The sequence below is a fragment of the Apteryx rowi genome, unplaced genomic scaffold, assembly GCF_003343035.1.
Source record: "Apteryx rowi isolate R43461 unplaced genomic scaffold, aptRow1 scaffold_111, whole genome shotgun sequence".
Taxonomy (NCBI): Eukaryota; Metazoa; Chordata; class Aves; order Apterygiformes; family Apterygidae; genus Apteryx; species Apteryx rowi.
The window spans coordinates 2,252,822-2,280,132 of record NW_020447320.1 but is presented as its reverse complement, the minus strand read 5'-3'; the positions used below and the strand labels follow the sequence as shown (position 1 = coordinate 2,280,132).

General features: G+C 38.8%; 1 protein-coding gene across 1 annotated transcript in view; it reads right to left on the bottom strand.

Annotated features, from left to right (window-relative positions):
* CACNA2D3 (calcium voltage-gated channel auxiliary subunit alpha2delta 3) overlaps positions 1-27,311 on the bottom strand; it is a gene marked incomplete at its 3' end in the record, with an annotated part of 218,296 nt that overhangs the window by 17,903 nt on the left and 173,082 nt on the right. Inside the window, exon 6 of the mRNA XM_026076990.1 lies at positions 15,081-15,243. Coding sequence (XP_025932775.1) covers positions 15,081-15,243 — 163 coding nt within the window. The remainder of the gene's footprint in view (positions 1-15,080; positions 15,244-27,311) is intronic.

Genomic DNA, 27,311 nt, shown 5'->3' with positions numbered 1-27,311 from the left:
CTTTCTGAAGCAGTTCATACTCCAGCCAAGCGCACTAACACTTGACCAGAAGAGCAAGCCTTCTTTTCTCCCTCTTCACACAACACAGATCCACGACAAATCAAAGAAGGGTCTGTGTTATGTAGCAGCATAGAGAGACAAATAATTACTGTACTCTAAAATAATAGACAAAATGAGTAAAATACAGCTTTGGAGAGATGTATATGAGTCTTTGTGTAAATGTCAATCTTCTCTGCTCCATACTAAACAAAAGCTACAATTTTTACATTTGCCATATAACCATTTCATCAAGTATTTTTGCATAATTCAATCTTGAAGGTTTTCAGAAACCCAGAAGTATTCTGTAAATTACCACTAAGTTTAGAAATTAAGAATGCTTTCCCAACGTATTTCAGGAGGGAAATAATGCCTTGAAAATGTTTAAATAAAACAAAACAAAAAGCAAATGAGACTCCCCAATACATTCCCAGCACGTGAATTCAATCCTTATAAAAATATATATATATATATCCTGTACAGAATCATGAGAATTTTTTTCATTGATACATTCCACACTGAAAACTACCCTGAGTATTTTCCCCTGCTTTTTATTTTCAGTCAGTAACAAACAAATACTGATTGTTTTTTCATATTAAAATAATGGAATAAACACAAGTAAGGAAAGTTAGCACTCTAAAAGAGGACAAACCAATTAAAATTCGTTTTCAGTATATATTTTCATATTTTTTAAGTATATTACTATGGGAAACAGCTTGCACGCCAGAAGTTACTGATTAACAAAAGCCTGCATGAAATTGTCTCCAGACAGGTAGAAAGTGGAAATAATTACTCTCAAAGAATAGCTAGGTTTATAATACCAATAATATTTTTAGTATTACACATATTTGGACAAGCTCCGAGGTTTTTGGGAGGGTTACAGAATGATTACACAAAAAGGGAAGAGAGCAAAAAGAAACCCTCAAAATCAATGTTTTTCCAGACTCAAAATGCAAAGGATAAAGGTAGGAAGGAGGACACCTTGTATGTTTAAAGCGACTGAATTTATTTGAATTTTGAGTAAGACAAAGGCAACTGCTTTTGGAACACGACAATGGTGACTTTAATAAAAGTTTTTTAAACCTGCTTGGGTGGAATTTATTCCTATTGCTGAAGAAGGAAACAGAATCATGAATTTTTTTTTGCAAACAGACACATTAAATAAATAACGCCTGGCTTCAGCACTGACTTCTGCTCCAAGAAGGAAACTGATCAGCAAGGCAACAAAAATCCACTTCCGTTTGACAAAAAGGAGGAGATGTTTTTATAAAGTATTTTTGGAGAAATTTAATTTTCAAACTTTTTTTTTTAAATTTAAAAATGCACATGTAAATGATAATCCATACTGTTCAGCTCTGATCCTGCAATGCAACTGTATTTCTTGTAAGAACCTTGCAGCGTTGCCTCCCAGATTGGCTATTCAAGGAAGCAACGTGTTAGGGACACATCAATAACAGCCCAGCACAGCAGGATGAGGACACAAATTAAGCCAGTGCAACCTGCTTCACCGTCTCCTCCGTGGTCCTGCAGTTGCGTATGTCTGGGGACAGATCTCACGCTTCAGGGCTGACATGCCTGAGCTTTCTTTTCCGTTCAGCGACGCTAATTGTAAACAGGCCAGGAGGGAACTAGCTGCAATTGAGGGATGCTTTGGTAAAGCGGGTAATTTCCAGGATAATTGGAAGTGGAGCTGAAATAACTTATCAGGGATGTAGTCAGGTAAGGACGAGCACCCAAGTCTCCAAGTGTTGAGAGCGCGGAGAGTGTAACAGGGCTCGGGTTAAAACCCAGTTAAAAGAGGCCAAATTAACTCTAGCTTCAGAGGTGCTCTCCAAGGCCAGCAAGGCTCAGAAGAGGTTGTCGTTTCCTTGCTTGTCATCCCTGCTCTCAGCTAGTAATGCTTTAGCTTTTGGGCCTCATTTACTTCAGTCTCAAAACATTTACCTTTGTAGTTTACACTCTTTCCCTGCAGTTCAGAGGCTTTGGACACCAGTTCTCCCGTTAGCCGTTCCCACGTAACATCCACGGAAGTAAGAGAGCTGAACTGCAGCAGGAGAGGACAACACTCACTCTGATGGCACAAAGCTGAGATGTTTCCCGGCCAGACAGGCCGTGGGACTCGTGAGACTTCGGGCAGCAGCAGCAGCAGCAGCAGCTGCTGCAGCCGCGCTCGCGCCATGCACAGCGCCTACGCGCAGACGCCAGCGCAGAGCGGGGCCGCGCTTCGAGACGGCGTCCGGCGCGGGGCTTCGTGGAGCCGCGCTGGCAGCGGCGCGGGAGCCCAACGGCAGCGCTCGCTCGGCACCTGCGACCCCACGCTCGGCACCTGCGACCCCACGCTCGGCAGCAGCCTCTGCAACGCTCTCCCCGGGCTCGCCGGAGCGAGTCTGGGGGTCCCTGCGCTGACCTGCGACGCGTGCTGCGGTCCTACGTGGGCCACCGGGGGCAGGGGCCTGAGGGCACCGGGTGACAGCAGGAAGCCACTGCTGCTTCCCCCCTTCATAAGGGAGGCGAAAAACCATCTCCACAACCTCTAATCACTCCTCAGTGAAGTTAATACTCAGCAGGGAGATCCACACAGAAAAGGAAAAGCTATGAGAGGAGACGGAGCAATTTTCCGCTGTTATAAGCTAACGGCAAGTTGTTCTTGCCCCTGGAAGTGGGGGAGGCATCACGATCAACAGAGCTATCGCGGGTCAAAATGCCTCTTAATATTATATCTGAGCTAGTGCACGTAACACACCTGCACCGGTGCTCACACGCGCCAGGAGGCAACGCGGCCCTGAGGGACCGAGCAACAGCTGCCGGACAACCAGAGGGGCAGAGCCAGGTTGTGGGGGGCTTTTTTGTTTGTTTTGGGGGGGGGGGGGGTTTACAAAAAAACTTAATGTTACCACGTAGCTTGTAGCTGCCATCTAGTTGCTATGGTGATGTGGACATATCAGAAACATATAGATTAGATCCACAGACAGAGACAGACAGAGCAGGATACGAAAAAGAGAAAGCACAACACACATCTTGCGTGATGATGCCAACATTTCCAAAAGGCTTGGTGTTCAAGACAGAGAATTTAAAAAAAAAAAGAGGGAGAGAGAGAGAGAGGGAGGAAGAGAAGAAAAAATCTGTGAAGCTAAAGCCCTTTGCGGGAACAAAGCAGCAGCCCGAGGAGACGCTGGGAATAGGATCTGAGGCAGGATTTGAGCAAAACCAGATGGAACAAGTGGAGAATTCTGCACATCTCTGCCCAATAGCCAGCAAGAGTTAAAACAAAGAAATATGGGAAGATAGGAAATTCCTGCAACCTTGACTAAATCAGTTAGACTAGGAAAGTTCCTTTTAAATTAAACAATGACCAAAGTTAGGAAGACAGTGCAAACACTGTCCTAAAGATCTTAAAATGTGAAGACAAACAGTTTAGGGGAAGGATTTCAAAACATAAATATAGTGGTCCAGGACAATATGTGGCCATGACTATTTAAATAACAACTCCAGGATGTGGAATTTTCAGAAGCACAGTCCATAAAATCACATACGACAGTGACAGACAAGATTTTATTTCTTAATTTCACACCTTGCAGGAAAAGGGTTTTACATATCTGCTACTTGCAGATTATAATCTTTCTGCATCACTTGAGAAATGAATTTTTTTGGTTCTAATATTCTAGAAAATAGGTAGTCTCGATTTGACAGCCACTTGGAAGGAGTTGATAGGAAAGTATGACTGAACGATATTCATAGCTCCTTTTAAGTAGCAAATTGAAAAAACTCACTTAATCAAAAAATGGCTGTGGTTCATCACATTTCAATATCTTTTAGAGAAGGCTCTATTACACTCAGTAGATTTTTTTTTCCTATGCAAGCAAAACTTTTGATTACAGTCTGCATTTATTGACTTGTCGTGCATAAACTCATCTTTTAACAAGCAGTGAAAGTCATGCTGTGGAAGTGGCATTTGACACAGGTGATATTCTTCACCAGTCTACAAAGTGCTCAAGCAAAACTTAAAGATAAGTTGTGAAGTCTAAGTTTAAGATCTACATTTGCAATGTTTCTAGTGTTAAAGAAGCAGACACGGACATGGAAAGAAGGGAAGCTCAGACTGGTCTTGATGTTTTTGACACAGAGCAGAATTATTCAAGGCTATGATGGTTTTTAAGGCTATTCTGGTTTTTTTTAACCTTTTCTTAAAGTGTTAAGTGATGCAGTTAATTATGACAGAAGGTAGGAAACAATTACAAGTAAAGAAAGAAAGAAAAGATCTACAGCCCAGAAAAATAATAGGAGAGGAAATAACTGATTGCCAACTTTCCATAATAATCACTAGAAAAACAAAAGCTTTTAAGCAAAGATTTAAGTCACATGCTACAGTCTATACTTCCAACAGCCTGTAAATGACTGGTGATAAGAGGGACAAAAAGTGGCACAAAACACAGCATGGACATGTTATAAATAATCACATCATGCCCAAAGCTCTGAGAAAAGGAGATAAAGCTCATTTCTGCACAAAAGTATCATAAGCTTATAAAAGACGACCAAACCAAACAGGCTAATAAATAAAGCCAGGGAAGAATGCTAAGTATAGGCTTTCATCGTGGAAGGCAACTGAACTGTAAAAATAATGATAGCACCACGAAAAATTGAATTGCAACTCATACGAAAATATAAGACGTTTACAGTTGTCTTTTCTCTGAAATGAGTGAAGTCCAAATACACTTTGTGACTTGTAAGGTACTTTTTAATCAGTTCTTTTAAAAATCCATGTTTACTTGGAGCAATTACTGTAACAGAATCAAAACAATTGCTAATATTTAAATGTTTTTCCATTTCAACAGCACAGAATTCATGTCAGTGCAGTATTAATGAAAGAGAAAATGTATTTTGACTACTATTAATCAAGATTTCTTTATCTTTTTACAAATTATTGAACCTTTAATTGTATTTTACATTCATGAATTTTTTTTTTAATACTGATGACACAGCTTGAGACTCTCAGTAACATATTGTGTGCCTTATGTTTGTTAGTTGAGTTGACATAAACCATATCTCCTGTTGACAGAAATGTTTGAAAATATTTATGGACTTCAGCATCCATCACAAAAGAACTCTGCAGTTATGGAAAGCCCTGATAAAATCCCTCCCCGTACTGCAAAAAGCTCAGAACAGCAGCTTTAGCACGGTGCGAGAATGGAAAGAGGAGAGAGCAAGGGAGCAAGAGAGCAAGCGCACATGCAGGAAAAGATGAGCGAGAAAGCACATGTAAGAGTGAGCACATGAAGGAGAGAAAAAGAGAGGAAAAGAAATACTTCTCTAGATTAAATTTTGATATTACTACTTTTATTTTTCAAGGCAGCAGATTAGCTCTTGGACCATATATTACTGACCATTACAGTTTATTTTCTATTTTAGTTCTTCTTTTTTGCCAGTAAATACATAGCAACATCTTGTATTAAGGCTACTACTTAGGCTGCCTGTATTTAGCAATCTGTAATGCAAATCACCCTATTTCCAGTTAACCGTACTGCCCGAAAGAACAGCTTTTTTTTTCCCCCACCCCTGCAAAACCTCAAACACACACTGAGGATTTAGAGGAAAGGAACTGTTCACCTGCCCACAGCCACACTGTTTTCCAGCTTCCTTAATACAGATCTTCCCCATACTATGCATACATTTTCTGATTTAACAGCAAAACAGGCCTGATGATATAAAAGTAACTTTGTTAGGCACCTGCCAATTGACGATAGCGGAGATTTTATAAACTAACCAGCCTCTGGGCTGCTGATTGCTTTTTGACAAAGACAAGCCATTCCGATAATAAGGAAAAAATTCCTTCCCAGTGCTAGAAAGGCATCTAGCAGAACGCACATAATCACCGCAATGCCACGGGTAGGACAGAGGGAACTGCTTCCATGGAGAGATTTTAAGAAGTCAACTACGATTATGTGATTTAACCCATATTGTCCACCTGCTCCCTTCTCAAATACATTACAGTAGAGAAGGAAGAGTTATTCAGTCACAAAGTTCACAAAAACATGACTGCATCCCCAAAATGTATTTCCAAATCATGTGGCAGTACTATGAAATACAGCTTAGTTGAGGTTACAAAGGACAGGAAAATTCTGTCTTTTATACTGGTAACTATTAATGAAATGTCAGACAAAGTTGTATGAAAATGCCAAGAGAAATCTACTCAGTATAAATAACGTCAACATTAAAAAGTAATCAGTGTAAGCAGTGTGCTAAATGTTCGTGTAACTTCCTTAATTTGAAATGTACTGCTACACAGAAAAAGTTGAAACAAGTACAGTATACAACAGTATAAACCCAACCCTCTGTTGTAAATGAAAGCTGGAGAGTAACTTTCCAAATCCAACACTTTTTTTGGATATTTTATCCTTTATTTTGACATGATACCACTAAAATCAGTAATTGATTCTAACGTGCACAGAGCACACTTCTTCCTTGAAGTGGAGTCCATCACCTTTTAGTTGGGGCAGTTATTGATATCGGGTTTCTAAAGATGGAAGATGCATTTGCATAGCTATCTGCACAGGCACAGGAAATGGTATTTTAATACATGTTGAGCAACAAGCAGGAAGATGCTTTAAAGCACCATCCTGGATCAGGGAGTTATTTGTGGAAGACAGTCATTACTGCAGATTTTACTGTACGCGCGGTCATGCAATGGGCTGCTTTTGTGCGCTGCCCCTGAATCCTGCTTCTCCGCACACCAGGCGACGTTTCACCAGGCGCTTCGGAGGCACTACCCGGTTCTCTTTACACACCGTCTAAGGATTCTTCCAAGCTAAGAGGGGGAATTTTCCAGTTCAAAGTAATCTGAACAGGCGTCGTTGTAAATCAAGCTAGGAAGAGACCTTTCTAAAACGGAGTCGGTTGTTAGGGACAAGCTGACTCATGTGCAGCAGCATCGGGCTGCTCTTCGCCTGCGCCCAGAGTGACTGGCGTTAAGTCGTTCCGCATTATTCAGCCCAGGACTTGACTAGGAGAAAAGCAGGAAAAGCCCAAGCTGAAAGATTTTGATGCCGGTTTCACAGAACTTGCAAACATCTGCTTCAGCCTACGCCCGCAAAGGGCAGCAGCTCAGCCAGCGTTTAAATTTTAAGGCTGTGAAAGCCAAGGGAACGTAACTGCTTGTGCGAAGGCAGCAAGCACGCGGTGCTGTGCTGAGCTGGAGAGCATCACGCCGCCGAGCCGGACCAAAACCTCTCGCAAGGGTCACGGAGCGCGAACTGAGAAACCGTGCCCCGGGATGTATAATGGAATCCCAGTGGAAAGAAGCTATGGGAAAACAGGCAAACACTATAAGATTGGGGTACAAAAACCATGTCTCTCAAAAGTATGTCATGCACCGCACAAGAGGACAGCGCAGGGCTGCAACCTAGCTATCTCTGGACGGGAGGCAAAATTGAGACGTTAACCCTGTGCTGCACCTCAGTAATTCAAACTTCTTGAGGTTCAGGGCTTGCTGCCTCGGCTACAGCGCCGCGCCGGCACAGTCACCCTGCATTCGCAGCATTTCTGCGCCATCCTCCAGCGACTCACGCAGACACGTCAGCCCCCTTTGCGCTAAGAAAGGCCTCTCCGTAACCCTCCACCACTCAGCACAGATATGCCTACGCGGCTTTCCCTCTGACATTTGCTACAGTGGTGTACACAGAAATACATTAAAAATAATTAAGGGCATTTTAGAGTTTGGAAATCTGCAGTTTATCTGGTAATAAGTTTGGACTCTATCCTCAGTTTCCTCAAGGATTTGTAATAAATACCAAAAACTCACTGGATAAATCCTACAAAGCTACAGGATGCTTTTAATTCCACTGTCAGCTGTGTTAATAGGATGAAGGTTTATCCTCTAGGAAATATTCCTCCATTATAAGACTCAGTTAGTAAAACAAGATTATATATAGTAAACTAGAAATGAGCACAGAGGAAAAACTCCCATTAGCTTAAATCAACTTAGCCAAGCGCACTTCCTTTCTACTGCCAAGAGAAATTATTTTTCACCTCTAGTTTCTTTTTAGGACCAAGTCAGACATGCTGCCCAAGCTGCATCTGATCCCAGTAAAGATGCTACCTGTCCCCCAGTCTAATGTCATTTGCACATCTGCCTCCTCCCCCATCTCTCAGGGACTACTGTCCAGAGCTGGTAGATAATTCACACAGGGTCACTCCCATCCTGCTTCCCTCAAAATTCAGTTTTCAAAAAAAAAGAAAAAACTGCTTAAAATTTTTTTTTTTAAAAAAAAGCTGACCTGATTCCTGAATGGGGCAGTAATATCCAGCAAGGACAAGCGGCAGGGGCAGTAATTCCTTATCCCCAAAAGCCTCCAGCTGACATACTTCCAATCGTGCCTTGAGATCAACTTCTTTATGGGCATTAACCTCCAAAAAAGGGTACTGAAAGTACTGAAAGACTTGCCATAGTCATAAGCACAAAGATGGCCAAGCAAGAACTAGTTCAGACAAAAATGGACATATAAGGTCAGAATAAAAAACACAAGAAAGGGTTTTGCATTAAGCAGGACAAAAATTGTAGTGAGAGGAACAGAACTTCCAGCCTGCAAAGTGTTAGGAGAGGCCTAAACAGGAAGAAACAAAAAAGTCTGTGTGAGGAGTAAACTATACAGGTTCATCAAACAGTACAAAACCAGGACCAAAGATGAACCACATGCATCTCTGTGTCTTCTTGGGAAGACAAAGTTAGGAAACTGAGGCAGCAGCTACCCAAAGAGATAAGCAAAACTGACTTCATTCCAAACTGCATTTTTATTTTTAATTAAGAACGTTTAGTGACGTTGTGTGTGTGTGTGTGCGTGTGTGTGTGAGAGAGAGAGTAAAATATTTTAGTCTAGACTGACTCTAGAAGTAGAGATACAGTGGGTATTTTATGAGAAATAAGGCTTGTAGAACTAGATATTTTTATAGTTGGAAAAAGCTCTCAGGCACAGAAGTCTGTCTTTACATCAAAATTTCTTACAGTGAAGCAATGACTGCACTGAGCACATTTATTCTAAACAGAGATTCATTAAAGACAAATTGTGTTCTGTATCCAACTGTGATTAGAAACAATTTAGCTTTGTTATTCTGCTTCTACTGTGAAAAAGCCTGCATCACTTCACTTTTTAGTGTGTTTCTTTGTACCTAAAGGTCTGAGTTGGATCTTGTTTACCCACATATAAACCAAAGTAACTATTCAAGGCAATCAAATTATAGAAGCATGTACCTAAGGCATATTGTTTGGCCTCCTTCTGAAGATCTTGTTGTCTACCCTTGATTCCTAACCTGTGGCTATGGGCAAACAATTTTGGATTTTAAGAAGTTCGGACTACTTAAATTTTGAAAAAAAGAAAAAGTGATGAAACAAAAGACTTGTTACTTTGGTTTTATTGAGAAAACGTATAGTTCATCAATTGTCCTTATAAATTACGACAAATTTCCTGCACCTCACAAGTGACTCTGAAAACATCCTACAAATCCAAGTCCCAGGAATATTCAAGAAATACAGGAATAATTCCCCAGAAATTGAAAAGTATTAAAAAGGCTTCCAGGTGGGCAGATGCCTGCTCTGGTGTATCTTAATAGCTGCCTGTTTCCATTCCAAAGGATGCAAGAGGTGACTGCAGTCCAACACTGATTTTACAATACTATGTCCTTGACTTCAAGGAGTATCCCTAGTTTGCAACAGCACTTTAGATAAAGGGAAATTTAGTGCCAGCTCTGAATTAGTTAGTGAATTAGTGTAACTCTCGTTAACGAAGAACACTACTAGAGGAATGAGAATGTAAAATGTACAAAATATAAAGCCTACAAAACGTTGAAGAACTAATGGAAGGCAAGAAAGGTACAATAGAAAGACAGTTTAAAAGACAAGGAGAAATGCTAGTGTCTGGATATTTCTGAAGTATAGAAGAAAAGAGAACCTGGGATTTTCCCCTTTCTATCAACTACAAATGTAAAGTTTACTTTATTATACAAACAAAGACTGACTGCAAAAGCTCAAAAAATGGGAGCTGTTTTCAGTTGATATTGAGTTAGTGTATTCATCAACATCCTCTTGAATTTCCTGCACTTCATGCAACACTCATACAAGCATATGAGCTCCTGCTGTGTGTCGCTTCTGGTACTGTGCTGTGCTATACTTCACTTTTCAGTAGGTCCCATATTTTAGAATTTTCTGAGTGTATGTCACCAAGATGCATCCACTCTGGCTTTGGTTTTATGTACATTCCTCTGAAACCCAGAAGATTAGAGAAAATATTTCAGACAGAATCATATTCTTCAGTCAGATGTTCATAACCACCTTCCAAGAACTGGAAAAAATGTTGAACAGATAAACTCAATACAGGCAACCATGCCATTACTGACCACAACTATAGAGCAAATAACATTATGTGACATAGACCTAGAAAAATAGGACTGAAATTCTTCAGCTCAGCTTCAGCATGTGCTTTGAACATAGGATGTAGCATTTTACTAAGTAAAGACTACCTGAATTCTCATACTAACAAAGGATATATGCTACTCTGTTTTTATTTTAATTTTATATGCTATCAATACCCGTAAGATCAGATTTTAGTGTTCTGAGGACATCTTTCTTCATCTCCTCATGTACAAAAATCTATTACAGAATCCCACTTTTTTCCCAGTGGCAAACCTTCTCTATGGATGGTTGCCAGAAAGCCCTAGTCCACATTTCAACTGCCTACTTTATAATCACTTGTCATATCCCCAGGTTCTCAAAATGCAATAAAGTAATTGTTGAAAACATGTAAACTTCAAATCATTAATCACTTTTCATTATCATTAATATCTCTTCTGTAATAGCTGTTCAAAACATGTCAATCAATATACAGAAAAGTGTATCTGAGTTTATTTGGAAGCTATATCTATGGAAGTATATATGAAAGGTATGTCTGAAACAGGCAGCCTACTCCAAATCACTTATATACTAAAATAATGAGAGAGATAAAAAAATGAAAATATAAGATATGAAAACTTGCTTTGGTGCCAATATATAATCCATGTAAATAAACTTTATAAAAATAGTAGCTAAATTAGACAGTCTTATACACAATCATTCTCATACCTGAATTTCTGTCTTGCTCTTGCATTATCCAAACTGGATTCAGATTGATCTAGTACTTTCCAAAACTGTAAACTTTCATGTTAAAATGAAAGCAGTAAATTTCTTTCTCCCTCCCTTCTACAGCTATGAATACACACATATGATACATCTGTTTAATTCACTTAAGAATTTCTTTTTTCCCCACTTCTGTCATAAAACTGTACACAGGGTGATAACTGTAAGCTGTCAAATTTGTGGAGGAAAGAAAGAGTTACTGCTTGCTAGGAGAGTTGTCACAAAACTTTTTACTTAATCTCTATTTATTCATTGTTTAAAGGGATACTGCCTTGCAAATCCTATGGCTATAGGCAACGAATACACTTTGCTTAAAGAGAAGTCATAGAATGAACTGATGGATTTAGAACAGATTTAGTTTGCTTAAACGTTTCAAAAGCAAAACGTCATCATAAACAGTTATTTTCAAGAAAAATGAAGGAGGCCTATTTCATCAGAATGTTCTGCAGTTTAAGTAACTCAATATGCCAACAGATATTTTTTGAAAAAAATGGAAGCTAACCTTGCTGTGGAACAGCTTACAGCTGGGAGAGGTCTCTGTATATTGACATACAAATAAGCACACTTTTCTGTAAAGCACAATCATCCCACTTCTTTTTCTGAATTCCTTCAATACATGATCACTACAGAAATGCTGAAATAGCACTTTCTGAAACACACGCCTTTATAGGCTTTATATTCCAAAAATCAGTATCTTTGTATTAGTAACATTAACTGATGTGCCCTATACGGTATGGAGAAACTGGGGGGCAAGAAGAGAGAGAGGCACAAACACAACATGAGACCACACAAGAGCACATCAGTAGCGAGACCAGCTCTTGACACTTTATAATGATGTCAGAATTGAAAGTACTGTAAATGCAAATCTCTGATTCTTTATTAAATTTACCATTTCACTTTTTCCTGTATGTTTATGTACATGCAATCTGTATTCAAAGATGGCAGTGGAGTTATCAAATTTGCTTGGCTGCCTTTCCTTTGGATCTTGTTTTCCTCTCTAAAATATTCCATGTTAAATTTTAATATCATGGCTGTGACATTGATGGTAGTCCAGCTTTCTTTATTTCATCACAAACATCATGAAATTTCCTCTGTTCTTCCACTTTTTCAGATTCTAGACTTGATAGTTTCCTTAGAATAGGAAAATTTAGTTCTGTTACTATTCAGATTTTTAAGCTTTTCTGTGCAGAGGCTGAAAGAGCCAGAAGACAAAAGAATAGCAATTGTATCTAAGTCCTATGATTTTAAGCCAATCTCATTCTTTCAGATCCCAGTTAAGGACTGTGACATTCAGTCTGGCAATTCTGCAATTAATCTTTCATAGATTCTACAGCTGGGAGGGATCATTATGATCATGCAATCTGACCAGGTCAAAATATTCCCCCCAAATAATTCCAGACTACATATTATTTAAAACAAACAAACAAACAAAATCTGGGCTTGATTAAGGGCTTCCAGAGAGAAAAAGTCACATAGCCTATTATAAATTGTTTCAATAATTAACTGTCTCAGTTAAAATAAATAATAAAAATCCCACAACTTTATTGAGCCCAATTTTGTGCAATTTGCTCAGTAACTAAGCCAAATTTCAGTCACTGGCTCTTTTTAAAACTTTAATGGTCAGATTATAGAGCCAAGTATTTACAATTAACTAGAGATCAACTAAGTTACCCTTTATCATCTCTTGGATAAGCTAAATGGACTGAACTCCTGGAGTCGCCGATGAGCAAGTCCTGTGATTATCCTCTGAACTCGTTGCAAATTATGAATATCTCTCCAGAACTAAAAAAACCCAAATTGAGCAACACACGTTAGAAGCAGCTTACAAATACAGACTTCATTTTTCTATGCTGAATTGAGCGCCTTGTGTTTAAACAGTCAATGATCACACTAGCTGTTTTTAACTGCAAGTTTGGGCTGTGGTTTTGCCTACTAATTCAATAAAATAAAACATAACCTGGAAACAAACAACAGACATTTTCCAGAGGAATGGTGTTGTGAAGATACCTGTTTGCAAACCTATCAATACCTACTGCCTGTGCCCTCCGGCTGGGATTTAATTAACTTGTTATCACACCGCTGCATTACACAACTTGAGAAACCGGCACTGAAAAAGCTAAGAATACAGAGCTCCTCTTCTTGCTAGGAGCAATGTTTCCAGACGTCGTCAGTCTCCAGGCTGAGGCTATCATGCCCATGTGTAAGGAAAATGTCAGCAGCAAATGAGATTTCAGCAGTTGGAATACATTTGAATGATAAAAAACGTGTTTCTGCAGCCGCACAAAGTGATGATTTTGGCTGGTTTGAATTAGACAAAGTGGAAACAGGAATCATCACGGTGCTCTGTCTCCCCGTGTCTCTAGGCAGCCCCTGCATTAGAGGCCAAAACAAGAAGCAACCCCTTTGACTTTGGCCTTTATCTGTAATTAATTAGCATACAAAAATGGATTCTATACGTAGCAGTACTACATATCACGTAACCGAAGGTCCTTTCGTTTTACTGCTCTCTGTCTTCAGCTATTCAGGTTAGTTTGCTCCTCCAGAGAAATATGATTGCCTGACTGTTCTATACCCCTCTGCAACCACCGCTTCTCTTTCTTTTTGATTTTATTTTAATAAGAACCATAATACATATATATGTCCATTCTGAATTGAATTCATTACTTACTTGAGAGGTTCATTAAATAAATACTAGCATTTCTACAATAAAAATGATTCAGTAGTTTTATAAGTTTTAAGCATTTTCTAAATCTCTTCAAAATATCCCATACTAATCATTTCACAACCTTATAAATACTCCCTATGAAGCTTTGTTATTTTGTAATCCCTAATTTAAGACATGACTGTACAGTTCCTGGCTTCTCAAGATTCTCAAGTCTGAATCATGACTTAGAAGAGAAGCTGTCACATTAATCACTTCTCCTAGCAGCCCAGCTTCTTTGAAATACTCCTCTTCCCCTTTGTGATTACACAATATCCTTGCATGAATTACCACAATTGCTAGCGTGGAATGTATTATGAGGAAAGCATTTAATGTATTTTTAGCTGTCTCTTAGTATAGTTAAAACAAGGAAGAGGAACCAGATAATGAGATTAGGCAGCTCTCTACAGCCCAGGGACAAATGCTCTGCAGACTTCGTTTGGAAACTTCCATGCTTTCCTTTTTATCACTGGCTTCAGAAAAATGAATAGACGGGTGCGGTATGAGCACAGCAAGATCTAAATTGTGCTGCCTGATTTAATGGAAGTGCCAAAGGGAAAATGAGCAAGTGTTGCTGAATTCGGTTTGCGTTCCTTACTTTTAGACTTGAGTACGTCACTCCTAAACAAATCTAATGTAGTTATTTGTTAGCGTTTTGTGCTGTACCATGCCTATGACACATAGCCAGGGTAGTAGATATCTTAATATACTTTACTCCTCCTAAATATTAACTGAAAACTTACAGCAGTTGTGCATGCAGTCATATGCAGCTAGGAGCATTCCCAGAAGCTTGAGAGCATAAATCCGACAAGATATTCCCTGCCAATCTACCCTGGCTCTTTCAAAGGTGCTTCCAGCTCAGGTAAGCAACAACGTCAGACCTGTTCAAGTGATCTAGAGATTCTGGAATGTAATTCAAATGAATAAACATATTCGCTATGGCAGACTTCATGTTGCAAGTTTAATATACAAACTAATGACCATATTAAATCGCAAGAGATTTTGCCATAAAACAAAAGAAATTACAAAACTGTTTGCCTTTTAGCATTCCTTGCCTGAAAATTGAGTATAACTGCAATCTGGAAAACACACAATATATAATCAATAGCTTCATTTTACATGAAAAAATGTTTCTAATTTATGTTTGGCCAGTGGAACAATGAAATCAGACAGCTCTTATCTTACCTTTATTGTACATATTGGTTGGTACTTGGACATCGCTCAGACTGACATTCACAGGTAAGTTATTGAAGTGGTCATTTGGCACTAGAATAAACTCCTTCCCCAGTTCCAGATAGTTTCCTTCTTCATCTCGCTCATTTATGAGCACAGCATTGAAGTATTCATACTGCAACAGAAATCCATATGCAGTATTCAGAATTCACATGCAGCATAAAAATACAAGGAGGTTTGCATGTTGTAACATACGCATCTATCCGCTGATTAATGTTTACATGTATCTCCATCTAGAATAGAAGAATAAGATATTTTTCTGAGCTCACAGATTCCTTCTGCACTCCTAGCACAGGTATAATTCTGAAAACAAACAGAGATTGATCAAGGCATCTCAAGAAAGCCCCATATTGCCTCAGATCTCTGGCTGCCCTGAAAACATTAAGAGCAGCCAAACTAACACCTTGAACAAAAAGGACACACAAAGTTCTCTAGATTTAAATCATTTGCTGCACAATTATTTAATAGTGATCTCTCTTTTCAGCTTAATATTTCCATCAGTTCAAGAACTGAACTGATCAATGCTGAACTTAGGCCTTGACAGGCTAAAGTGTTCTTACTTCACAGGAATATTAACTAAACCAGAGATAACAAAATTTCGTAGGCCTTTTTCTCCAAAGCTGTTGTTGCTTGCCCCTGTACTGACTGATATTTCTTGTAGAAAATCATTTATTTACTTCCTGAGGAACTTTGCAAATCCAAATAATAAGCCAAATAATAGCTTTTGTAAAGTCACACATGCTTGAATATGGACACTTAAACTTAGCAGTGACTTAGTTTGAACAAGAAATTATCATCTGCCCGTTTACAGATTCCCAAAGAGTATTTGCCCTATTTTGGACAGAACCATAAACAGATAAGCAAAAGCAATTTAGATAAAATTATTGATTTTTTTTTTTTTTAATGACCTAGTTCAACCAGATATTCTATCAAGCTCTGAAGGCAAACAAACAGCAGTGAGGACTACTTTTTAACCTCTCAAATATCCTTAATCCTTCGCAATAGTTTTCGTGACATGTTTCGTAATAGCAGCAGACCAAAATATAGTGTCACTGAAGTCTCATTAATTTAAATCTCAGTCTCTGCCCTAACTATCCATTTGATTATATACATTACTTAAACATGAATCTATACAGTTTTTACAAGGGTAATTATGATATCAGTTATGAGCTAACACAGACCAGCAAGTACTTACAAGGCTTTTCACAAACACCATTTTTCAGTTTCATATGCAACTAGTTCTACTCAACCAGAATTATTTAAAATCTTACTGTCTATACACTTTTATTGCAAACCTTGATAATTTAATCAGTATCCTAAATGGAGGCTTACATAGCAAGCTTTCTCTATACTGCTTTTATTTTCGAAATGGCTAACCTGTGGCTTAGATTTTAGTTGGAAGTAGAATCCAAAAGTATCTTAACTAGATTTTGAGCACCTTCTGTGCAAGAGATAGGAATATTCAGACAAACTCTAAGTTCCACATACCACTGATCGCAAATAACAGACTGGGATATTTGAAATTCAATTTAAAATAATCTGACATGATTAAACATTTGACCTTACAGTCATTTTCCTTTAACTGGTTTATACTGAGACAAGGCAAACCACCTGCCGCATGCGTGTCATGAATATATACAACTACTGAATTCTAAATTCCTTGAAAAGAAGCGTCTTGTCTTTGCTTCAGGAGCTACCGGTAAAGAAAACAGCAGAGATGTCACTTAACTAAGCTCCAGTTTCTTTAAGGAACGCGATGGGAATTACCCAACACCTTACTTATGCCATCCTTCTCTTCCAAGATATGCCACTTGGGGGATGCCACTGTTACACATTTGATTCTTCTTATACCAAACCTAAATGGATGAAGACAGGTGATGACTTCCAAGAAACTTCATTTCTCACCCTATTCAGGAGAAGCCTTCTCCCTGCTGTTTATGACCCAGGTTTATCAAGGATGGTTAGCTGTTCTGCACGCCTGCAGAACGTCCCCAGGAGGGACAGCAGCTCTTTACCCTTCCTGCAAAAGCCAGAGACAGCTGGCAGAAGACTGAAAGCCCGGCTCATATTTCCCACCAGCACAAAGCCGCACACTAACAACTGCTGTAAAGCCCAAGCCTACTCCACTTCCAGGCAAGGCAGAGGTAGGCTGTGTAGCTTTTCCTTGGAATATCACGTAGCACCTCAGTCAGGAAGGAAGGCTGATAATCCATCCCTTGGCAGTACAGTGACCAGTAAAATTACACTGCATACTCCTCTCTTGCCAACCACCGCACTCTCCAAGCCCACCAGACAGCTACGCTCCGGCAGCGTGAGGATGCCTGCACCCTTCTTGTCTCCCCGTCCTGAAAGACGCGGCTTTGCTCTCCTTTCCTGTGCTGAGCACGACAGCACCGCCGCAACTGCTGAGCTGCACACGGGCCCCTCTGCTCGTCACTGAGAAATCAAAGCTGTCTTCCTAAAAGTTTTAAAGATCACCACTGAAAGCATTCGTGAACACCTCACTCAGAATTTTCACACAAAAGTTGTATTTAAATATTATACTGTAAGGAAAAGGTGAATATATTTGTGGAGAAAAGATTCTGCACTAAAATCTGTAGCAATACAACTTTTCCATTTTACTGAATTTTAGTTGTGTATCACGGGATAATTTCTACTGTAATTCACCCATGAACTTAGTGATTTCAAGGACGCAAAATCACCTGGCCCACAGCTTTCATGATACTTGGAAGATGGTAGGAAAAAATGGCCAAATACCAAACAAGAATGTCAGAATATATTTTGCTATGTAAAGCATGGCAATCACCCCTAAAAGAACATTATTTTCTTTCATTCACTGGGTTATTTGTTTTTCCAAAGGAATTAATTAGTAGACATCCTCCTTCATCATGTTCTGAAAGTGGCAAGGCTGGCCAAGTATTAAAATCTGTTACACATTCTAAATAAATTAAACCACTAGTTTCACAATTAAGGGCATTTAGGATTGCTTGTTTCTTTGGTTGATTTACTATTCACTGATTTATTGGCCTGAGTCTGTATTTTCCCCTTTCAATTTATAAGTGTGTATATAATAATATTATTATTTGTCTATTATTTTTAAAGCAAATAGTAGCACAAAAGAAGTCCTTTTGACATTATTAGTTAATTTATATTTCCCTGATCATCTCTTAATCTTTTCTGCAAATGAGAAGCCTACAAAAACAACATTTAAGACACAGTCCTGCATGTTCTAAGCTTTAAACATAAGGTAATACATAAAATTCAAAGAGACTACTTCTGAAAAAGATTAGAATTTATGCAGAACTGTTATATAGTGTTGGGGGGGGGCATTTTGCTTCCAAGAAAATTACTGAATATGACAGCTGAAAGGTGGTAGAAGGAAGATTAAAAAAAAAATTGGATAAAAAATAGTAAAGTAAATCCATGTGTCATTCTGACATTGCATTCGAGATAACGCCCAGGGGAAAGAGGATAAAGTCCTATTTACTGACAACACAGATACTCTACCTGCTAAGCTCTAAGAGAAAATGACTTCAATTTAATCTTGTCAATGGAGGTCAATTTTTGATACTACCTTAACTAGGGGAGCTCTGACTGTGCACAATATAACATGCCAAAAACATATTAGCCTAATAAATTACAAAATCATTATTTAGGTTGGGAGTATTACCAGGCTCTACTGTGACGTGGCCGGCAGGTGAGTTTACACTAACCTTACGTATAGACTCCCACGGCAAGCGATGAACTGAAGAGAAAGCATCCTACAGAAATCTCGTTCATGTAATCTATTATACGCACCTCAAGATGTGAATATGCACTTTTTTTATATTTTAGTGCATTTAAATCTGCTTTTAAGAAAATGGATTGTATTTTATACATTCCTTAACAGCATCTGCGTCACTCTGAATGGCTGAATCATTTTGAAAGCCCCCACTGTACAGTAACGAGCTATACTAGGCCTCAGCAAGACCATAAATATTTGGGAGAAATAGGAAACTCAGGTTTCATGCGATACTATTCTCTTACCCTTGCAAAAAAGGCTTCCCAATGCAACCCAGTACAAGCTGATCAGTCATGCTCAAGAGAACAAGCATCCGGGCCGTCCTTCCTCAGCAAGGGGCTGAGAGACACCCTCAAGAACCACATTACTAGGAGTCTGCAAAACCCTAGGTTGCTCCAGCATAGTGGCATAATCACAGTAGACAGATGCTTACGGGGGGGTTAGGAGCTGGATCACAACATTTTTTACAGGTTCATTCCAGCTGCCTAACAAAGGCAAGCTTTATTTTAAAACACTACGAGAAGACAGGCTTCCGGCCACCATACCAGAGTGTGCTGGCTGGTCTCTTAGGACGGCTGCCACAGGCATACGTTAACGACCATAAAAATTAATTCATGCAAAAGGTATGGCAGAAAAACTGTGTGGAAATACACAATTGTGTACAAAATTTGTGGCATGCAAAGAGAACCACAAGGTTCGGCTGGGAAGGAGAACCGAGCTGCAAGGCAATGAGCAAACTTTGAAGCTATCTGTTCCGGTTTAGCCACTTATTTTGGCATAATATCTCAATTAAACAAGCGTCTTGATTACAATGGATACCTTGCTGAAACAAGACACCAGCAATTTAAATATAGCACTAAAAAATATTATGATTGTCTTGCATTTTTGCAGCATTGTACAAAGTAAATGAGTGATATTCTCTTTATTTCTGCTTATATTTATCTCATTGTAAATAGATATCTTGTGATGCTTAAGTTACTTATCAAATATTTATTAACATTGTAAACAACATATATTTCTTAAAATACAAATATTTACTTTTTGATTTAAAAGAAGATACATTCTGATGCAAATTTCCCTTGCAACTTAGAGAATACTTGGCACATAACAGTAAACACACATTACTTGGTTCCCATAGCATTTTAAAATGAAAAAGTATTTTCTTTTATTGGTAGGAAGCAATGTAATTCACAATTTTAATTTGATAAGCCATTTTCTTCTATAGTACAGAAATGATTTTCCAAGACAGCGTTAGAAAACTCCCCTTCACAGAGCTATAAGGAGTACAAGGGTGTAAGAAGACAGCTGGGAAAGATTTGCACTAATGGGTCAGCACTATAGTAGTATGGGGGCCACGCTGATAATTTTTAACTGGCCACCGTGCAAGAACCATTCTTACAGTGTTTCTGCAGCCACACAATTCTTCTAAAGGCAAAGCTGGAGGTCCCTGGATACTAAATAAAGGAAAGTTTACGGCATTCACATTGAACCTCAAAATACTGGCCCACCAGAGACAAAATGAAATAGCAGCAAATAATATGGAAACTGAAGGAAAAAGAAAAAGCTAGTATTTAACAGCAGAGATTGTCAGAAATGAACAATAATTTGAATATCAATAAGAGTTTCAATAAAATATCTACTATTGTAGGTGTGTTAAAAAAAAAAAAAAAGAGAGAGAGGGAAAGTCTCTTGCAACCCTGACAAGCAGAACACACCTCTGAGAGGCCAGAAGTGCTCCTGAGACGTAAAATGCAAAATGAGAGAAGTCTGATAGACACCTTCCTCCTACAGAACACACTAGCAACAGTCTCCACTCTGCTATTTGTTAGTTCACGAAGAGGCAGATGTCTGAATGTATATCAGCTTCTAAAGCTCCAAAAAGTCTCTTTGACAGCTGCCCAGCAAGGAGAGTTTATGTTTTTAAGCATATGATTAAAGCTCTCGTATTCAAGTACTCAGTCTGATGTTTAGCGAACAAATATGAAAGGTCATAAAAGCAAATTGCCTCATTCAATAAAAACTGTTCTGAATTTTAAAAAGCTTTTAAATATGAGAAAAAAAAGGCATTTCTTTTGTTAGATGATACAATCTTTACCATTTCTGATAGCTCCCTGAAAGTTCTAACCTGCTCCTCTGTAAGCACTTCCAAAGCATATTTTATTTTTTGTCTTAATCCAATGGCATGGCTCAGAAAACACCGGGGATTTGAAATGTTATGATCAGTCCCACTCACTCTAATTATGGAAGTAGTTCAGAAATGTTACCTGCATCCTTGCAAAAACAGCCAATTTAGTTTTCTTTACAACCAAATTAAGCTGACCCTTCCCCAGGCTACCCATTCCTTCCTGATATGATTACCGTATTACAACTGTCTGAAAATAAGATAAATAAATAATAATTTATTCTAGTATAAAATCAATTATAACAGCATGGAAATTGAGAGGACATCTCAGAAATCTTGTAAAGATCAGTTGATTCACTGAAAGTGGCAAGTAATAAGTAACCATGATGGCTATCTGAAATTACCCACTGAAGTTAAAAACAGAAAATCACTTAAGTAAGTCACAAGTTTCAGATGCAGCCTCCTTTCCTCTCCGCAGATAAATAACTTCAAAAATAGCTGCTTTTATATACAAAAGCTTGATCATACTGAAAGATCTTTTCTGTGTCACGAAGTTGAACAAAATCCCTTCGGCGACTTTTGAATCTAGTGAGCACAAGCAGCAGGGAGAAAAGGTTTTTCTTCCTGTATCGGCCTTAACGGATTGAAATTCGGGACACAGGAACTGTAAGCCTTACTGGAGGCCAAGGTTCTTACCTGGCTCTAGAAACGCAAGCGTTCAGAGCGCTCATTTTCAAACGCTTAACGACCAGCACACAAAAACCTCGGGGGAATACTTTGTTGTAAGCAGCAAAACAACTGCCTCCTCCCGCGGCACCACAATTTCTCCCTCCTCCCAAGTCCAGGGATGCACACGCAAAAGATACTGAGTAAGTTAAGAACTAGTTACCATGCTTTTAGGGAGAGAGCCTTGAACACACAATAAACTGAACATTTTTAGAGCAACTTTAGTTGAGAATTTTGTGACTTAAGTCACTCTTCTTATAACCGGAATACAAACTCCACATGTTTAGGGTAATGGTTTCAAAACCACATAATTAACGCAGATACCTGCAAGCCTAAATCCCAGTCAATGAGCTCATACTGCAAAACAACAACAGGGCAAAGGTCCACAACCTGGTAAATCTACCAGCATCGTCGCGTGGCCCTTCGATAAGGCTTATCGTCTTGCACGTACGGCTGAGCGAGCAAGCCGGGACTGCTCGCGGAGCTGGGGAGCTCCGTCCTGCGCCATCCCAGCTGCATCGGAAACAAGCCCTCCTGCGCCTCAGCTCCAGGCTTGGCAAAGGCAAAGGCAAAAACAAAAAAGGGTTATTCCTATTTAGCAACCGGGAAAGAAGCAAAAATCAAAGGCCTGCAGCCTGCATGATTTACAGGATGAACTACTGAGTCCTGCTGGCTGTGCTCAGAGCATAAGGTTTTAAAACTTGAACAGTATTTTGAAGTAAACTTGACACATTTAAAAGCTGCATCAAGTGCAATTTAAAGTTTATTATATATGTTTTCACAGTCCACTTCTGAAAAGACTTATCTTCTCTGTTGTGTCTTACGCAAAATTAAACCAATAATCAATGGGCTCCTTCTCTACAAAGTCCACTAACTCAAATGGTTTTAAAGCCAGCTTTAGGGGGCTGAACTTTTTACACAAATTCTTTCACTTGTGAATCTTTAAAGATGCAAAAAAGCAAGACTTTGCCTCTTATTTAATACTATTTACATTACTAGCCAGAACCACAGGCCTGCCTCACTTCTCTTTAACTCCCTGCAGATCGCATCAAGCTAGGGAACAGGCAGCATCAACAGTTTGTATAAAAGAAATCTATAAAAGAATATTCTATAAAAGAATATGAAAAAGACAGACTTGCTCCAGAATCAATGTAGACTTATTTCCTAAAGGTCTCCATCTTATCACAAGGTAACCAATTAATGGCTTTCAAGACAGGATACAAAAAACTCCATACAGTTTAAACTCTGCCATAGAAGTAGAAGAGCAAACTATTTCACAAGTAGATAAGCTGAAAAGTTTTAAAATGAAATCAATATCATTCTGTGCATGTTCAGCTCATCTGACACGGGCAGGTTGATGACAACCTCAAGGCTGCTCCTAATTATCAGCGGAGCTGTATCTGACTTATCTGTACCGTTTGCAACCGTACACCCTAAATGCCTCCTTTCTACTTCCATGCAGGAAGAAAAAAAGATTTCTCAAGTTCTGTATCTTCTCTGTCTCTCGTGAGAAGCAGCTTGAACCCAGATCCTTCAAAGGCACTCACATAACACACTCAGCCAGAGCCGTACTGGCTCCTCAAGGAGATGCAGGCGTACAGACAACCTTTACACAGTATTTTGTTGGAATGGGGGTTAATAGCTATTCCTAATAAAACAGAAAGCAACAGGCAGTTCACACCCAGCACTCTACAACACTAACTGGGGCTCTGAACGATGAATTAAAGCATACACTTTACCAACCTCTCTTCATACCTTGAGGGACAATCAAAATAATTAAATACTGAGGAACTAGAACAGAACAAAATTTCACAGTGCTCACTGCAATCCAGGGTTTGTTTTGTTACTCCCAACCACCCACCATACACACAGGAGGTTAAATTAATATTACTGACTACCTAAAGGAAAGCAAAGGAACACGTGCACCATTATTGAATTTATTTGGGAGTAAAGTGAGAGATGAGATGTTGAGCAACTGAATGTATACAAATCCTCTTCAAATGATTAATGACTCTCTCATGCAATATAGAAATTTGGTCAGCTAAGCCTGCAGTTGGAATAACAAGACCACAATGATGAGTTAATTTAATAAGAGAAACACATGTTTCTGGAGTCACACAGTTCGCAGGGAAAAAAGTAGAACTGCAACTATTTTATTCATAAATTGAATCTGAAATGCCTAAAAATTTCACAAAGAAAAAAGAAGAACATGAAAATAATTATTCCACAAAAGAAAAAAAAAAAGCCCTGAACCTAGAAGGAGACTTTGCAAACTCTGATTACATGCAAACATATCAGACAATTACAAATACTGTGTCTCTAAACACACATGAGGAGTATTTTAACTTCCAAGTTACACTATGAGGATGATCTGCAAGTTTGAAGAGTTCTTTAAGTACTGCACACATTCCTCTTACTGGGTTATAGCCAGTGTGGGATTTCCTGAATTGCAAATAACATCTCTCTTATTCTTACTTGCGCTGCTTCATGTTGATTGTATTAATAAAGTTCAAAAAAAAAAGCCTAAGAATATAATTATAAATTTCATACTTTTAATAACATTTCTTGAATTCATTCAACAAGCATGAGACCTAGGTATGGAAACACAAAAACTGCATAAAGCAGCTTAGGCAGATTGGCCTCAATTACTACTTTATATTTTGCCTGGGAGCTGGACTACTATTGATCTAGTATTGATTTTTTTTTTTTGTCTTTTTTTTTTCTAAGTTAAAAACTTAGATATTGCAAATTATCTATGCAGGTAAAATGAATACCTGTATACTACTCACTTCCCCAAGCTTGTGCAAATAAGTGGCAAAGTCTAAGGGTTAAGATTGTAAGATATAAATATATATATATTTTTTTATGTTTTCAAGTTTTAAATATTTTTCCCATCAAGCAAAGACAGGCGAACAATGATAAATATAAGAGCAGCAATAAAGGAACAGATTACATAAACTGAACTTGGCAGAGCAACACCATGAAACTATCTGGAGTCTGTACTATTATTTCTTCTACTCCAGAACACTTGAACAACTATAGTTGCGATATTAAAATCCCATATACTCATGGAAGAGTTCACTAGTATCATTCCTGAGCTGTAGACTGTGTTGCCGTTGTACTCTTGCACATAACTCCAGAATTATGGTAAAAGCACAGCGGAGCGTAAGGCTCTGCGAAAGCAGCTGAAGAGGCGATCTACATTTTCAGAGCACAATACCGTTTTTCATGTTCCAGCTGTGATTTTTGTGGCACTTTCATCTCTTCTGAATTAAAACAGATTAACACTTTCAGAAAAGATGATCAGGCAAATCAAGGCTACCAAAGGCGTGAAATTCTAGTTTGAAACCAATCTGGGTGAAGAATCATTGACCCCCCCAAATCCAGCTGTTTTCCCGGTCTTGTTTAGAAGCAGTAGAAGCGCATGTAAAAGTGGGGGAGAGCGAGCATCTTCCAAAGAGCGGGAAGAGGCCGAGCAGCGCTCTTCCGAACAGCACTGCCGGAAGCTCTCTACGGCGGATTCGGGAAGCCCAAAGCGGAGGATGGCAGTCCAAACCGGGTACAGGGTTACTTTACGTTTCCTTCAGCTCAGCAGGAAAGATCACACACGTAGAGGCCTCTCAGCCATCTAAACAAATTAAAAACTATTTTGCAGCTCTCTTTAGTTACTCTCTCTAAACATCCTAATTTCCTATTTCACTGCTCCCTTCCTGTCTCTGGTAAAGAATAAATTGGAAACAACAAGACACGAGAGGGAATACAGTATCATTCAGTCACAAACGAGTCTGAAATGCTCATCTAGTAAAAAACATGAAGAACCCTTCATTCCTACCAGATGTTTACCTACAGTTCTGCTTCTCTTGTTACCAGAACATCATATGAAGAATGACATTTTTAAGGACACACACACATATATATATAGGGTTTTTTTCCTCACCTGTAACTATCCGTTTAATGGAAAACATGTGCCATAAGTATACAGACATATAAACTCCCCTGTATTTGACTACATTGAAGGAGAAGAACTGAACGTAAAAAGATAATATAAATTGTTAATTGTGATTTGCTGGAAAATTCTACATCGTCATTAGATATTTACTGTAGAAACATAGATTACTGTAGCACAGAAATACAGTGCACCCCCTTACAGATTTATCAGTTTTGAATATGCTGGCTCTGAGCTTACTGCCACAGCTAAACCAATATTCACAAAAATATAATCATACGTAATGTTTTTAAATTGTTCTTTCAATGGGTAATTACTATAATTAATATATCTTGCTATTGTAATTGCTTTATTTCAAGTCTGTGACAATAATGACGTGCAGTGCCAATATCCTTCCCTGAAAAATACAGGTCATAAGCCATTTAACTGCTGCAATTCACTTAACCAACAGGTGAAAGTATTTAAATTAATGAAAGTTTGTGAGGCTGACCCAGAGGTCATTAATTCAGGCTTCCTGGACATAAGCTTAGTCCGTAGATGACTTAACTATTTATAGATTCCAAGGGGGAAATTACACTAGGTACTGTTACACTATCCTTCGACTGCCAGAAAAAGATCCTCCCTCCTAAATAAGGTGCCACGAGAGCACTTCATTTGGCAGCCAACTTGTCCTTAGCTATTTTGTTGAAATAAAATAGAGGGACTAGACCACACAGGGATCTGCACGACAATGCCTACAACGCACCACAAAGAAACCCTGAGACGTAACACACATCGCAACCACTTGATGATCTGTAGTTTCAACAAACACAGAGACCTAAACCAGACTTATAAACTTAGTGACAAAAAGTATTTTCAAAGACAGAGGTGCTTATGCTAATGGATAACATTTAAATGCTTAATGTAACACAAATCACGTTGAGACAAAAATACATCAGGGATAATTCCTCAGCAAACTATCAGGTGCTTAGAGTACGAATGCAAGCTCTACCTGTGCTATACGCTGACGCTGAAAATTTGCAGAGTTTGTTTATAGAAAAGCTGATTGGGAGTAATGAAACAGCACCCCTGAAATCTTTCCAATTCCTATTTTGAATATTTCTGTATTAAGAAAGTGTTTTACAACAGGAAGACTTATTATTAATACAAACTATTTTCTAATCAGAAGAATGTCTCCACTTACGTATATCCTGTACTTTAACTGCTTTACAGATTACACGCATACTCGTCAGCATCTTCGGTTCAATTCGTGATAAGCTCGAATTTTTCAAAGAAATGAAACATACTCAATAAAAAGCACTCCTGTCTCTGTTACACCTATGCAGAGGCTTTGAACTCAGCGGGACGGTGGCTGCTGCAGCTGGGAACAACAGCTCTCTCTTCGTCTCAAAACGCGCGCATGGCAAAGGAGCTGATCTGACACACACCACTCGTGCACAGCAGAATTAGGAGGGTTCCAACTGCATGATTTAAACTCCCAGAAATCCACTGTCCACACGCTTGTGGGAAGGTGACATGATTTTGACCTTCCACACTTTGCTGCAGTAGCTAATAATGGCTCCCAGGACATTATTTGAAGTCAGCGGTACCAAACGAGCAAAATGCCTT